We start from the raw sequence: 14,422 nt of genomic DNA, 5'->3' as shown, positions 1-14,422 counted from the left end.
ATAATCCAGAAGAAAAAAAGTGAACATTGTGTTCATAGCTCTCTTTGGATGTGAATAGCATTTTCCATCCAAAGTTTACTGGGATTTCTTTGGATCACTGAACCACTGAGAAGAACCAGGTCTTTCATATTTCACCATGGCACAATCTTGCTAGTTCCCCTATAGCACCCTGAGCCGGACAGACCTTTTCAACCTCTCTTGTGCCTCGTCTTCTTAGGGTGACTCCAGTGGACCCCTGGTCTGCAAGAAAAAGGGCACCTGGACCCTGGTTGGTATTATGTCCTGGGGAAGCCTTTACTGTTCCACCAACTCCCCTGGTGTGTATGCCCGAGTAACCAAACTCATCCCCTTTATCAAGGAAACCCTGGCCAACAGCTGAGCATCTCCTGGCCCAAGAAAGTGGGTACCTTTAACTCTCCCCAGACCCCTATGCCAATAAATGTATCTATATGGATCATTCAGCCTATTTTCTTTGCCTTCAGTAGAAATCTAAATGCCCATCGGGTGTGCAACAATCTGTCCTCAGAGAGCCTGGCACGGTCCCAGGAAACCAGAACATTGGCAGGAGCTTCTGGGGATACTGGTTTCATTTCTAGTGATGATGTTGCTGAGACAGTTGAGAAGAGGAAGAGGACTTATTTCTGCCTACTCCACCTGGCAGAATGTAACATTTAGGCCTCAAAGTTGGAGTGCAGGAAATACCCCTCTTTTAGGAAGAGCCAACACCATCCCATTGACTTGCCTGACTTCAGTTGGGTACTTCTGGACACTCATCTCCACAGTTTTTCTCAACAGACACACTCCCCACATGCCCACTTATTTCCCTTAATGACTTCTTAGGACACCATATTCTAGGAAGGACATTGCCACAAACTGGAGGAAGGGAAAAGGACTGAGGACCATGCCATATGCTGATCAACAGCTAGAACTAGAGCTATTCAACTTTAAAAACGACAAGGAGAATGGGGCATAAAAGCTTTCACCCGAAATTTGAAGAGCTGCCTGGAAGTAGATGTACTGAAACTATCTAGAAGTTTCATGGAATAATGGAAAGAACTGTTAACTCTAGAGGCAAAGGACTTGGATTCAAATTCTGTCATCAGCAACTGCTTCCTGCCTGTTGGGATATGAGAAAAAAAGAGATTAGGAACACTGGGTAAAAGCAGCAGAGAATCAGATTTACGTGTAAAGAAACACTTCCCAACAACTGGGAACTCTTTTCCAGAGTGAAAGAAATACCCTTAGGAGGCTTTTATTTTCTTTTTTAATATTTTTAAATATATTTTTATTTCCTTTTATTTTTTTAAGCTTTTTCTTTTCTTTTCTTTTCTTTTATAGCTTTTTATTGACAGAACATATGCATGGGTGATTTTTTGGTAACATTATCCCTTCTACTCACTTCTTTTTTTTTTTTGAGGCTGGGGTTAAGTGACTTGCCCAGGGTCACACAGCTAGGAAGTGTTAAGTGTCTGAGACCAGATTTGAACTTGGGTCCTCCTGAATTCAAGGCTGGTGCTCTATCCACTGAGCCACCTAGCTGCCTCCTCAATAGACTTTGGATAGCAGATGCCATCTGCATCCAGAAAAAAAGAACTATGGAAATTGAATTTAGGTTCACTTCTTTTTTTCTGACTAAAAAACTTTTTTTTTTCCTCTCCCAACATGTGTTTTAAAGCAATGTGTCTTAAAAATAAAAAAAGAATAAATGAAATGGGGGATAAGGAAAGAGGGAGAGAAAATAAATGTTGGCTAATTGACCAAAATAAATTTATTAAGCCCTTACACTTCATCATGCATCCCTGGTTCCATTTTCAACATGTTTTTCAGCTTAATAGGGAATGCTTAAATTTTTAAAAATATATTTTAAAAAATTTATTTTGGGGGAGGGCAGTGGAGAGGAGGGAGGGACATCTCCAGCCTAGGCTATTGGCCCAGTGCCCCACTGGGGAGGGAAGGCAGGGATATAAGGAGGGAGGGAGCCGCTGGGCCAGCTGTCTCACGCGGGCACCATGGCATTCCTTCAGCTCCTGTCCTGCCTGGCCTTCGTGGCTGCCGTCTCAGGTGAGTCCTGTTCCCTGATCCTCACCCAGCAGGCCATTCTGAGCCCCGGTGAGCTCTCCCAGAGTCAGGGAGGTCCCTGGAAGTAGATGCTCCCTCTGATGCTTCCTACCTCTGTATCCCAGCACAAGTTGCTTAAGCTCTGAGGAGGAAAGGAGGTTGCATTGGATGGCCTCTGGGGTCCCTCCAGCCCTGGATGTCTGGGCTTGGGACTCAGTTGAATTCCCCCTCCCCCCCCCCCCACCAATACTGGCATTCCTCAGATTAAGAATTCACTTTGGAGGGTAATAAGTGTTTTCTATTTAACCAGCACTTATCCCAGAAGGGGATTAGAGACAGTAGTTTACACGTTAGTAAAAACTAGTCTGAACCTTTGCTTTCTTCTTAAAGTTGTGTTGAAATCAGCTGTTAGTTGGAGAAATTTGGAGGAGAAAGTGATTTTAGATCTGAGTAATGGAGAGAGCCTGAGGGAGCATGGGGGTGAGGGGAGGAGAATGGAATGGCCCAGAGTGGGGGAGCTACTTTCAAATTTCAGTCCTGGGTGGGTAGGGCTCTGGCTCCTTTTGCATTTCTGGGGTGGGGAGGCAGCTGTGGCCTGAAGCACAGGAACAATATCTGGGCACCCGAGAGGGCTCTCCCCACTCCCCAAACCATAGCAAAGAGAGCCCACTCTATGGAGAGCCTTGTTCAGGGAAGGGTGGTGGGAACTAAGGGGACTTCAGCTGCTCCTAGAGGCAGTCCTGCATTTCCAGCCCCCTCTCCTCTTCCCCTTCTCTGGCAGAAATGGGACAGCGTGTTATAGGGGAGAGGGAGGAAGTTCCTTCCCTGATATACCAGACCCAGGGGATCCCTTGAGAGCCCTCAGGGTGAATCCGGCAATGGGCTTTCCTTGTCCCTTGAGGTTTTGAGTCCTGGCCAGCATAGACCCTTCCCCTTTGACAAACCGTGGACCAGGTGTCCGTCTTCAGCTCCCCCGTCCCCTTTCTCCTATTTCCTTCAGGAGAACTGGGTTCAACCCAAAACTGATTATTCCTTAGAACAAAAGGCTGGTGGGGGTTGGGAGAGGGGGTCTCTTGTAGCAGCTAAGACTTCAGTAGACCTAAGAGACGGGGGCAGGTATGGTTAGGGTCTAATCATAGGCAGGGAACCTTAAGCACCTTTATTTTCTCCATGCCTGTAGGCTGTGGTGTCCCTGACATTAAGCCTATCCTGAGTAATATGCTCAGGATTGCCAATGGTAAAAATGCTGTTCCTGGTTCTTGGCCCTGGCAAGTCTCTCTACAGGTGAGCAACTAGACCTGCTTCATGGGGAGTGGAGCTATTATCCTCCTTCTGCTTCCTTCCCCACCCTCAGACATTTTCCTCTCCCTACAGGATCAAGGGAAGTGGGTGCAGGGTGGAATGGCCAGTGAGGGAGAAAAGGGGGATTGAGAGGCTCCAAAAAGCCTCCTGTGGAGGTGGTAACAATTCAATCTCATAAATATCAGCCTCTGTGACCCACAGCAACTTCTGCCCTACTAGGCAAGGAGGAAATGCCAGTCTTAGCTGGTGTCCAGCTTGGCAGGAGACTCAGCCAGTCTTGTCTGGGATCTCTCTTCATCCCAGCCTCCCGGTCCTGCACCCCGACTGGGGTTCTCTGGCCAATGGCTTGCTGGACCTCTTGTCTGCCTCTGAGACTGTCCCTTGGTGCCCAGAGGAGGCCCCTGAGCTCTTGAGGTTTTCAAAATGCACATGATTCCTGTCTGTTCCCTTCCTTTTCAGAGAAGAGGTGCCCACTTCTGTGGGGGCTCCATCATCAATAAGAACTGGGTGGTCACAGCTGCTCATTGCAAAGTCAAGTAGGTCAAACAAAGGTTTTTCCTTCCCTCCTTTGGAGGGGTGGTGGTGGTGGTGAACTGGGCTGTGTTCTTGGGATATTTGGTGACCTTTGATCCATGGGCCTTTCCTTCTGCTTTAGGAGAACAGACAGGGTGGTTGCTGGAAGGCATAACATGAGGTCTCATAGAGAAAACATCCAAGTTCTGAAGATTGCCCAGGTACAGCCTTGGCCCAGGGAAGGGGATGGGAGGAGTGTGGGGTGTGCTGGGGATGTGACAGCCGGGGCTTCCTGCATAGACTAAGGGTTTGTACAGGGGAGAATTCAAGCATTTATGGCCAGCAGGCCCTGTGCAAATAAAGGTCAGCTCTCTGATCGGAACTAATAAAATCTAAGCTATGATTTACAATTATTAAGAGTTAGCATTTAAGAAGGACTAACATGTATAGTTGGCCAACAAGCATTTATTAAGTGCTTCTTATGTGCCAAATATTGTGCTAAGCTCTGGGGAAACCACAAAAGGAAAAAAAAAACAAAAACCCAACCCTCTCTAATCCAACCAAACAAAAAAAACCCAAAACCCCAAACCCCAGGATCTCTATTCTCAAGGACCTCACACTCAAATGGGGAAGAATGTGTGTAAATAATTTTGTACATAAAGGGTAAATTGGAGATACTCTCAGAGGGAAGGGGCAAAGGAACTTGGAAATTGTTATGTAGCAATTTAAGATTAGGAAAGCACTTTACAAATACTATCTCATTTTGTTCTCAAGCAACTTTGGGAAGTTAATCTATTTATTATCCCTATTTTGTGGATGAGGAAACTGAGGCAGGCAGAGATGAAGTGATTTGACCAAGTTTACCCAGCTAGTCAATGTCTAAGGCAGAATTAGAATTCAGTCTTCTTGACTTTCAGTCTAGCCCACCATCTCCTGTTTCATGCAGCTGAAAGCCTCATGCAGAGGGTAGGACTGAGCTGAGTCTCAAAGGAGGCTGGTATATTTGTATTTGATCCCTTGTGATGTAGGGAATGCAGGTCTTTGCCATTTTGCAGATGAGGAAACTCAAGCTCAGTGACATTCACTAACCTAGCCATGATTACACAGAGAAGACATAAATTGTTCAGTTGGGGATTTTTCCTTTCCACGGATGGGAAGGAAGTTGAGAGGAAAATGAGGATTTTGGTAGGAATTTTGATCTTGTCCTAGAGTTACACAACCCGGGGATCCAAAGACCTCAATGGACCATAGCCAGTTCTAGAGATTGCAGGGAAGTAGAGATGAGCAGCCTGCTAATGGATTCTTGGGTTCAAACTACAGAGAAGTGGGATAGGACTCTCCTTCTCTCTCTAGACAGAGAAAGTTAGAGAAAGAGAAAGACTTAGAGAATAAAGGCAGTTCATTATAAGGTTCCTTGGGAACTGGTGCCATGAACATTAGTGATTATTGGAAGTTTCTAAGTGAGAGCCTCATGGCAGGATGATTTCTATAACCCCTACAGCTCACCCAGAGTCCCAGCCTCCTCATTGGTGGGGGGACGCCAGAGGCCCTTTCATCAGCCTGGAATATGTGATGGCAGTCAGAACTCCTGCCCCAGTGTGCAATGAACCTGCACTCTCTGGGTCAGTCTGGGCTATAGACCTCCTCCCAGTGAGGTAGTAAGGATAGCTACAACTAAGTTTTTTCTCTGAGATTACTTCTGAGGGTGCAGGTATACAGTGGGACCTGCCATTTTTCTGATTCAAGATGAAATCTTCTTTAGCTTGGCCCAACATAAGCTGTTGAGGAGAGTACAGCAGCTGGGGGAAAGCTGCTTCTTTTTGGAGGGGAGGGGAAGGTAGAAGAGACTTAAGCAGAAAAGCAAAGTTGAAAACAGCTGTTCTTGGACTGGATTCAATGGCTGGGTTCAAATCCCAGCTACTGCCTGTTCTAGCCATGAGCAGGGCAGCTGGTGGTGCAGTGGATGGAGTGCAAGGTCTGGTGTCCTCCTCCCAAGTTCAACCTCGGCCTCAGAAACTTCCTAGCTGTGACTCAGTTTGTCTCAGTTTCCTCATTTGGAAAAGGAGCTAGAAAAGGAAATGATAGATCATTTCATTCTTTTTGCCAAGAAAATCCTAAATGAAGGTGACCCAAATGACTCAATAATAAAGAAGTAGTAAAAGTGGAGTTGGTGTTGTTGTGAGGTAGTGAGTCCCTCATCATCAGAAATCTTCAGGGAAAGTCTGGATAACAGTTGTCAGGAAGGCCATAGAGGGGATTCCTCCAGACATTTAGCTTGGCTGGGTTACCTTTGAATTCCTCCTAATTCTGAGGCACTAGGAGGTGCCAATGAAGGTTTGGGGATGGGGGGGAGGGTCTCACTCTCTTCTCTTCCTTTCAGGTCTTCATCAACAGAAATTTTGACAGTGTCAGTCTTAACAATGACATTACCCTGTTGAAACTGGCCAGACCTGTCCGCTTCCAGAAGAATGTGTCCCCTGTCTGCCTACCCAGTGTCAATGATGACTTCCCCGCAGGCACTCAATGTGCAATAAGTGGCTGGGGCATGACCAAGTACAATGGTGAGTGTGAAATGAGCTTGCTGGGCACTAGATACTTCGATACCTTCCATAGCACTGTGAGTTAGTTTGTTTACAATTAAGACCTCTTAGTCCAATTCACATACCCCAACCTATAAGAATATGGATTTTATTTTGTCTGAGAACTAAAAAACACATTTATTAGTGCTTTCTAAAAATGTCAACTTTTTTAGACTGACTTTACTTTCACCCAGTAGTTTTTAATTAAATAGCAAAACACCTTCCATAAACTTAAGGCATCAAGCTCAGCATAAACAAAAAAATCAAAACCTTTTTGGGTAGCCTCTGGGTGTGGATGTTTTAAAGAATCCTTCTAGTACCTGCTGACTGCCCCCTTTCAAATCCATTTGTTCAAACAATTTGTAAGAGTTCCTGGTTCACTTGCAATCATCACAAAATATCAGAAGCAAATCCAGGACTTAGGTGTTCAACCTGGATTTAATTATAATAGGATTTCAATAAAATAATTGTAAAATTTATATAATTGTAATTGTAAAAATTATAAACATCAAATTGCTTATATTTAAGGTTATTTAGTATAACCTTTATACAAATAAGATCCACATTTGCTCCTTGTCTCTTTCCAATTTCTTCTCTGTGTGTTCAATCCAATTTTGTTTTCAATATACCTGTAAGCAATGCATATGTTTTCCGATAGGGTTATTATTATTTTTTAAGTCATATTGATATATTAGTTTGGATGTATTGCTCTCTGCTCTCCCTCCCATGCCCTAATTTTCATGCCTCCTTGCAACAGAAGAAAACAATTAAGCAAAAATACTATCTACAGTGACCTAATTTAACAATGAAAATATAATTTTGTCCCTGTAGACCTCAGCCTGTCTCCTCTCTGCTGAGAGGAGGAAGGCATGTCAGATAATGTTTTTTTTTCAGAACCAATATTTGTTTTATGAATGTGTTTTTAGAAATTAGAATTTGATTTCCCAAATTTTAAAAAATGTTTTTAAAAAATGTTTATTTTAAATTTTTATTTCCCCCAATTACATGTAAAAAAAACCATTTTTTGTGTTATACAAATGTAATGCTGGAGAAACTGAGGCAGGATAGAGATTAGAGAGTATTTAATAATTTATTAAATGGGAGACATTGACTGGGACAAAATGGATCCATATTTTGGTCCCAGGGTGAATGAGACTGTCCCCAAGAATCCAGCAAACAATGACAGTATTCAATGACCGATATACACAGGTGGCTCAGACTCAGGGGGTAGACTGAGGCAGGGGCACACTCAGGGTGCTGAGAGCTGGAACAGGATCTGATAAGGTGAGTGAGCCTCCAGATATGAGATGACATAATCAAGGGGGAGGCACTCCAGATATGAGGAGAGGCATCTTAATAAAATGGTATCTGCCATTTTAGTAGCTGGGATGGGGAGAGGCATTCTGCTATTCTAAAACAGAAGATCTTTTATCCTTATCAAATATTCTGATAAAGAGGGAGGGGAGGTTTTCCAGGACTGAGAAGCAGGGAAACTGAGTCAGGACTGGGTCATGATAATTATGAAACTGAGAACCGTGGCATAACATTCCACAGTCTTTCTCTTCTGAATATTCAAATCATTGAATCCTCTTCCTAGAAGGTCTTAGCATGAATTTTGATCAACCCTATGTAAAGCAAACAAACCAAAGTAAAACTAGAAACATGCAAGGACTTATGGCAAGGATCAGTCTCTCCCTGATAACCCCAGAGTTATCAGCAGCATTCCTCATTTAGGGAGTCACACAGGCCTCCCTGTTCAGGTCCTCTGTGGTTGGGGCATCTCAGCCAGAGAATCCAGTTTGAGATGGACAATTCACTGTGAGTTAGGTCTGTGGCCATTTGGCATTAAACTCAGCCTCTGCTGAGTAGCAGTGCTAGAGACAGTCCTACTGCCCTAAGAGGACACCCCAAGTCTGTCAGGGGAATAGTGGGGTCTGGAGTAGCTCCACCTGCCCCCTCTCTCTGGAACAGGAGCTTCTATGAGGAGACAGATTTCTGAGCAGATTATGCAGTTAGAGCAAGGCAGACAACTATTGGAGACCTAATATCAAAATGCTGAGATACTAATTAAGGAACTTCAGTTGGCTCCCTCCCAGAATCCAAACTGAGCTTTTTCTTTTTTTTCTTTTTTTAAGCCAGATGGTGTCTTAAAAAAGACCCCCAGACTTATACTCTGGAATGCCCAGAGCTGTGCCAACTGGCACACAGAGCCAGGTCTGTCTTAGCACTAGGTAGTGTCCTCTGCGTCCAGGGACACCATGCCCAGAATTTATGCCCGTCAGCATTTCATAAACCTGGGAATCCAGGTGCTAGCACATGCATACAGAACTGAAGAGACTCATACTACCCAAAGTATCCTCAGACAGACTTACTCTCTTGTGCAGAAATGGGTGTGTCCACTGTTGGGCTTCAGGCACAGTTGGGACTGGAAATTGTTCATTCCTGGAGGCTCTGGAAAAAATGCAGGGGGCTAGCCTCTCCTGGCTAAGAATGCAGATCCCCAGCCACCCCAAGGCCCAAGGAGGAGACCTAAAGGTCTCTTCTCTCTAATCCTGCTCATTTTCTAAGATCTGAGTGGGGCCTCCAAATCTAATGCCAGAGAAACTGAGGCAAGATAGAGGTTAGAGAGTATTTAATAATACTCAACTGAGGGGATAGACTGAGGCAGGGATAGAGTCAGGGTGCTGAAAGTGGAATTGGATTCTGTGGGGTGAGCCTCTAGAGATGAGATCACATAATCGGGGGAAGCACCCCAGACATGGGGAGACATCTTGATAAGATAATATCTGACATTTTAATAGCTTGGGATGGAGAGATACCTTCTGATAGTCTAAAACAGAAGATCTTTTATCCTTATCAAGTATTCTGATATAGAGGGAGGGGAAGTTTTGCAAGACTGAGAAGCAGGGAAACTGAGTCAGGACTGGATCAGGATAATTATGGAAACTGCTAAGTGCAAGGAGCTGAAGTGAAGATCTCTCATAACCATTGACTAATGTAACTTGTAACATGCCCTCCTAGCAGTTACTATTACCAGTCTGTCCTAGACCTAACAGAGTACCTTTGACCACTGACCTTTACAGTGTGAACTCTACCCGGCTCGCCTCCTCTGAGGCCTTCAAAGGTCTCTGGCCACGATCTCTTGAATCTATAGCTTAATAACCGGTAGCGCACTCAAGAACAGCCATGTGTAATCTTAAAAGCCTTTATTATACCTACTCACATAATGCCCTGACTTACTGCCCTGACTTGTTAACTCCTTAGTGAACACCTGGTCTGAAAACCCACATGTTCACTATCAAACTCCTTACCTCTCTCAGCTATCCATCAACTGGGCTCAGCTACCCTAGGCTAGGGAACCAGGTTAAAGAGCGCCAGGTTAGAGAGAGCAACTGCTGTCTGCAGTGGGCTTATAAAGGGCCTGTGAGGTCACACACACAGCACCAACCAGCAAGAGAGCCGTCACCCATCACGTAGCTATCTCAATATGTACAGGATCCCACCCACAGGGCAGTCCTATATCCACAGAGATTACTTCTGGGCCACTCAAATCTCCTGTTGTGATGTGGCACCGCCCATTTAAAGGGCCCTTAGAATTCCCTTCTCTTGTTTTGCAGGAACACATCCTTACAGTAAATAAAGCTTGCAGGCCTAAGTTTTTGCTTCTTAAAATTCCTGTTGTAGGTGGGAAAGAAAGATTTATAGCCTGTCAACATTCCAGTTCCTAATCAGGAACTCTAGAGCCAATCAGAATGTATATAAGGGGTACTAGGGGTGGGTGGGGGCTTTTTCTTGGGTTGCTCTGTATAAAAGTTGCAAGTGGGCACTGGGCAGCGGCTCTCTTCTGGCTCTGAAAACATCCCTTTTGCTGGGAGTTTGGATGACCCCAGGCTCTGGTGAGATCCTGAATAAAGGTTTTCCTCTATACCTTGAGACGCCCCTGAGAGTTTAATTTTGGATAAAATTGTCCCACACACTGAGAACTGCAGAATAACACATATACAGTCATTTTTAAAAACCTATTTCCTTATGTATCATGTAGGGAGAGAAAAATCAGAACAAAAAAGGAAAATCATGGGGGGGGAGGGATAAACCAGAAAAAAAAAGTGTATATAGCATGTGTTGATTTACATTCAGTCTCCATAGCTCCCTCTGCATGTGAATGGCATTTCCCATCCAAAGTTTCATGTATTTCTTTGGATCACCAAACCACTGAGAAGAACCAGGACTTTCCTAATTCAACAACAGCACAGTCTTGCTGTTTCTGCATACCATGGTTCTGCACACCATATTCCTGGTTCTGCTGATTTCTCTCAGCATTAGTTCATGTCAGTCTTTCCAGGCCTGTCTAAAATCAGCCTGCTGATCCTTTCCTTTAGAAACAGTAAAGTTCCATTGCTTTCATATACCAAAATTTATTCAGCCATTCCCCAATTGATGGACAACCACTCGTGTTCCAATTCCTTGCCACTACAAAAAGCTGCTATAAACATTTTTGCTCACATGGGCCCTTTTTCTTCTTTTATGCTTTCTTTGGGATACAGAGTAAAAACATTTAAGCACGCTTTCACAAAAGTGAATGAGAAAAGGGGAGAGCCAAGCTTGGAAAAGAGTCTGACCTACTCTTCAGTCCACTTCTGCCCGTTCAATTCGCCAACTCTGTTTAACCTACTCTCCCGTCTTTTGTCTCTGCAGCCCACAGTATCCCAAACATCCTCCAACAGGCAAAGGTGCCCCTGTTGTCCAATACTGAATGCAAGAAAGTCTGGGGGAAGGCAGTTACAGACAACATGATTTGTGCTGGAGCCAATGGCGTTACTATCTGCATGGTATCTGCTTCTCTCTATCCTTCTCTTCTCTGGATTTTCTCCTCTCTTTAAGAATCACAGATGGGGTTGCCCTGAAAAGGATCTTATTATCTATATTATAAATGGGGAAAGCAGGGTTTAAGAAATCAAATGAATTCGTATCCTTTTAATAAGTAGCAAAACCAGTCTCAATCTGGTAGTTCCCTCCCACCTTCAGTTCCATGACATCCCTCCCCCTCATTAATCACTCTTACAAAAGGAACTTCAGTATGTCTAACACATCTTCAGTCTCCCTACAAACTGCCTGTCACAAGTGGTCATCCATCTTTCCATTAAAACCACTCATAAAAAGGTAGTCCCCGCCTAGTCTACTTTTAGACAGATTTAATTGTGCAGTGGACAGAGCTCTGGGCCTGCAATCTCAGGTCAAATCTACATTCAGACACTTACTTAGATAGGTGATCCTGGGTGAGACATTTCACCCTGCTTGCCTCAGTTTCCTTATCTGTAAAATGAATTGGAGAAGAAAATGGAAAACCACTCCAGTATCTTTGCCAAGAAGACTGCAAATAGGGTCACAAAGTGTCAGATATGACTGACAACAATTGAACAAAAATTCTCTTTTATCTGGTCAGTGACACTGCTGAAAGTCTTAGGTCTCACTTCCATCAGACTTTCAGGAAAGGTTCTGTCTTCCCTTGTTCTCCCAGCCCCATGCAAGATGCCACTTCATTCACATCTCCCCTTAATCTACACTGCTCACCCACATTTTCTGCACTAGAAAGAAACGCAAAGCTGATGTCTACTCTCAGCTATGCTACAAGCTCATTACGTAACACAGTCACAAACTTTTATCAGACTCAGTTTTTCTCATCTGCCAAATGGAGATTAATACCCATATTCTTTCTACTTCCCTCTGTGACCTGTCACAGGGAAGAAGTGAGATCATATGGAGTAGCTGGGTGACGCAGTGGCTATAGTTCCAGCCCTGAAGTCAGGAGGACCTCAGTTCAAAATATGGTCTCAAATACTTAACCCTTCCTAGCTGTGTGACTCTGGCCAAGTCACTTAACCCAGATTGCTTCAGGGAGGAAAAAGAACTGAGAAAAAGACATGAAAACATTTGAAGGGGCAAAAGCACTTGGATAAATGTAATCTTTATTATTTTTGTATTTTCCTCCCTTTCTGTAATTGAAAAGTTCAAAACAAGCTTCTGTGGTATAATGAGAGACTCTACTCATGGTGTCATGATGTCAATACTTGGAATAAGCCACCGAACTTTCACTTCTTCATCATTTTCATTTATTTCCATACCACCTTACAGCTCCAACAAGCTTCTAAGGCAGAAAAAATAAAGTAGTGTTATCTTCATATAAGGGTATCCTTTTTTGCCATCCCATGAAGCCTCTGGTCACATGACAACAAAGTATCAGCCCCAGGATCCAAATTCAGGTCTTCTGAGTCTAAAATCATGGGGGGAGAAGGAAAGGGGGGGGGGGAATAAACCAGAAGAAAATATAGCATGTGTTGATTTACATTCAGTGTTCATAGCTCTCTCTGGATGCAAATGGCATTTTCCAGCCAAACTTTACTGGGATTTCTTTGGATCACTGAACCACTGAGAAAAACTAGGTCTTTCATATTTCACCATGGCACAATCTTGCTAGTTCCCCTATAGCACCCTGAGGTGTTTTGGGGACCTGACAGATCCTTTCAACCTCTCTTGTGTTTCATCTCCTCAGGGTGACTCCGGCGGACCCCTGGTCTGCAAGAAAAACGGCGCTTGGACCCTGGTTGGTATTTCCTCCTGGACAAGTTCTCGGTGTTCCACCAGCATGCCTTCTGGGTACGCCCGTGTTACCAAGTTCCTCCCCTTTATCAAGAACACCCTGGCCAACAACTGAGCCATTCCCCTCCCAAGGAAGCAGATAATTTTAACACTCCCCATTACCCAATGCCAATAAATGTATGTATAAGTATCATTCTGCCTGTTTCTTTGCCTTCAGTAGAGATCTAAATGCCCATCACATGAAAAATAACAAGCCTGGCACAGTCCCAGGAGGCTAGAACATTGGCAGGATCTTCTGGGGATACTGGTTTCGTTTCTAGTGATGATGTTTCTGAGAGAGTTGAGAAGAGGCAGAGGACTTATTTCTGCCTACTCCACCTGGCAGAATGTAACGTCTAGGCCTTGAAGGTGGGTGCAGCGAGTGCCCCTCTTTTGGAAGAGCCAACACCATCCCTCAAGCGCCTGACTTCAGTTGGCCACTTCTGGGCACTCATCTCCCCAGTTTTTCCCAACAGACACACTCCCCACATGCTCTCTAATTTCCCTTAATGACATCTTAGGGCACCATATTCTAGGAAGGACATTGCCACAAACTGAAGGAAGTGGGAAGGACTGGGGACCATGCCATATGCTGATCAACAGCTAGAACTAAAGCTATTCAACTTTAAAAAAGACAAGGAGAATGGGGCATAAAAGCTTTCACCCGAAATTTGAAGAGCTGCCTGGAAGTAGATGTACTAAAACTGTCTAGAAGTTTCATGGAATAATGGAAAGAACTGTTAACTCTAGAGGCAAAGGACTTGGATTCAAATTCTGTCATCAGCAACTGCTTCCTGCCTGTTGGAATATGGGAAATGAAGGGAATAAGAGCACTGGGTAAAAGCAGCAGAGAAATTTAGGTTCAGTGTAAAGAAACAGTTCCCAAAGACTGGGAACTCCTTTCTAGAGTGAAAGAATTAGACTTAGGAGGTATTGGGTTTCCTTATTTCTTTTTTTTTTTTTTTTTTTTTTAAGCTTTTTGTTTTCAAAACACATGCCCAGATAATTGGACAACATTGACCCTTTCATAGCCTTATGTTTCAGATTTTTTTCCTCCTTCTCCCTACCCCCTCCCTTAGATGGCAAACAATTTGGATATCCTTTTGATGGAGTTCTTCAAAGATGTTCTAGGTGATGACTGGTAGTCCAGGTATTACTCTACAGGTATAGGTGGTATGAGATTGTGAGGGATGTAGAAGGCCCCTTACCCAAAATGACTACTCAGAGATCACTCAGTAGAAGGCAGAAAAGTTGTTTATTGAAAACCTCCAGAGGATGTCCCATCGCGAGATAAGAAAAGAGAAAGCTCTCAGTAAGGTTGCTAAAGAAATACT

General features: G+C 44.0%; 1 protein-coding gene across 1 annotated transcript; it reads left to right on the top strand.

Annotated features, from left to right (window-relative positions):
- The first annotated feature begins 2,009 nt into the window (after window positions 1–2,009).
- LOC141554268 (chymotrypsinogen B-like) lies at window positions 2,010–13,239 on the top strand. Its single transcript, XM_074286010.1, has 7 exons — window positions 2,010–2,061; window positions 3,239–3,342; window positions 3,820–3,896; window positions 4,016–4,094; window positions 6,254–6,434; window positions 11,148–11,281; window positions 13,003–13,239. The coding sequence occupies exons 1-7, from the start codon at window positions 2,010–2,012 to the stop codon at window positions 13,162–13,164; spliced, it is 789 nt and encodes a 262-aa protein (XP_074142111.1). The 3' UTR covers window positions 13,165–13,239.
- The last annotated feature ends 1,183 nt before the right edge of the window (window positions 13,240–14,422 follow it).

This window comes from Sminthopsis crassicaudata, chromosome 2 (genome assembly GCF_048593235.1).
Source record: "Sminthopsis crassicaudata isolate SCR6 chromosome 2, ASM4859323v1, whole genome shotgun sequence".
Classification (NCBI taxonomy): Eukaryota; Metazoa; Chordata; class Mammalia; order Dasyuromorphia; family Dasyuridae; genus Sminthopsis; species Sminthopsis crassicaudata.
This window is presented reverse-complemented; position numbering and strand designations above follow the sequence as displayed.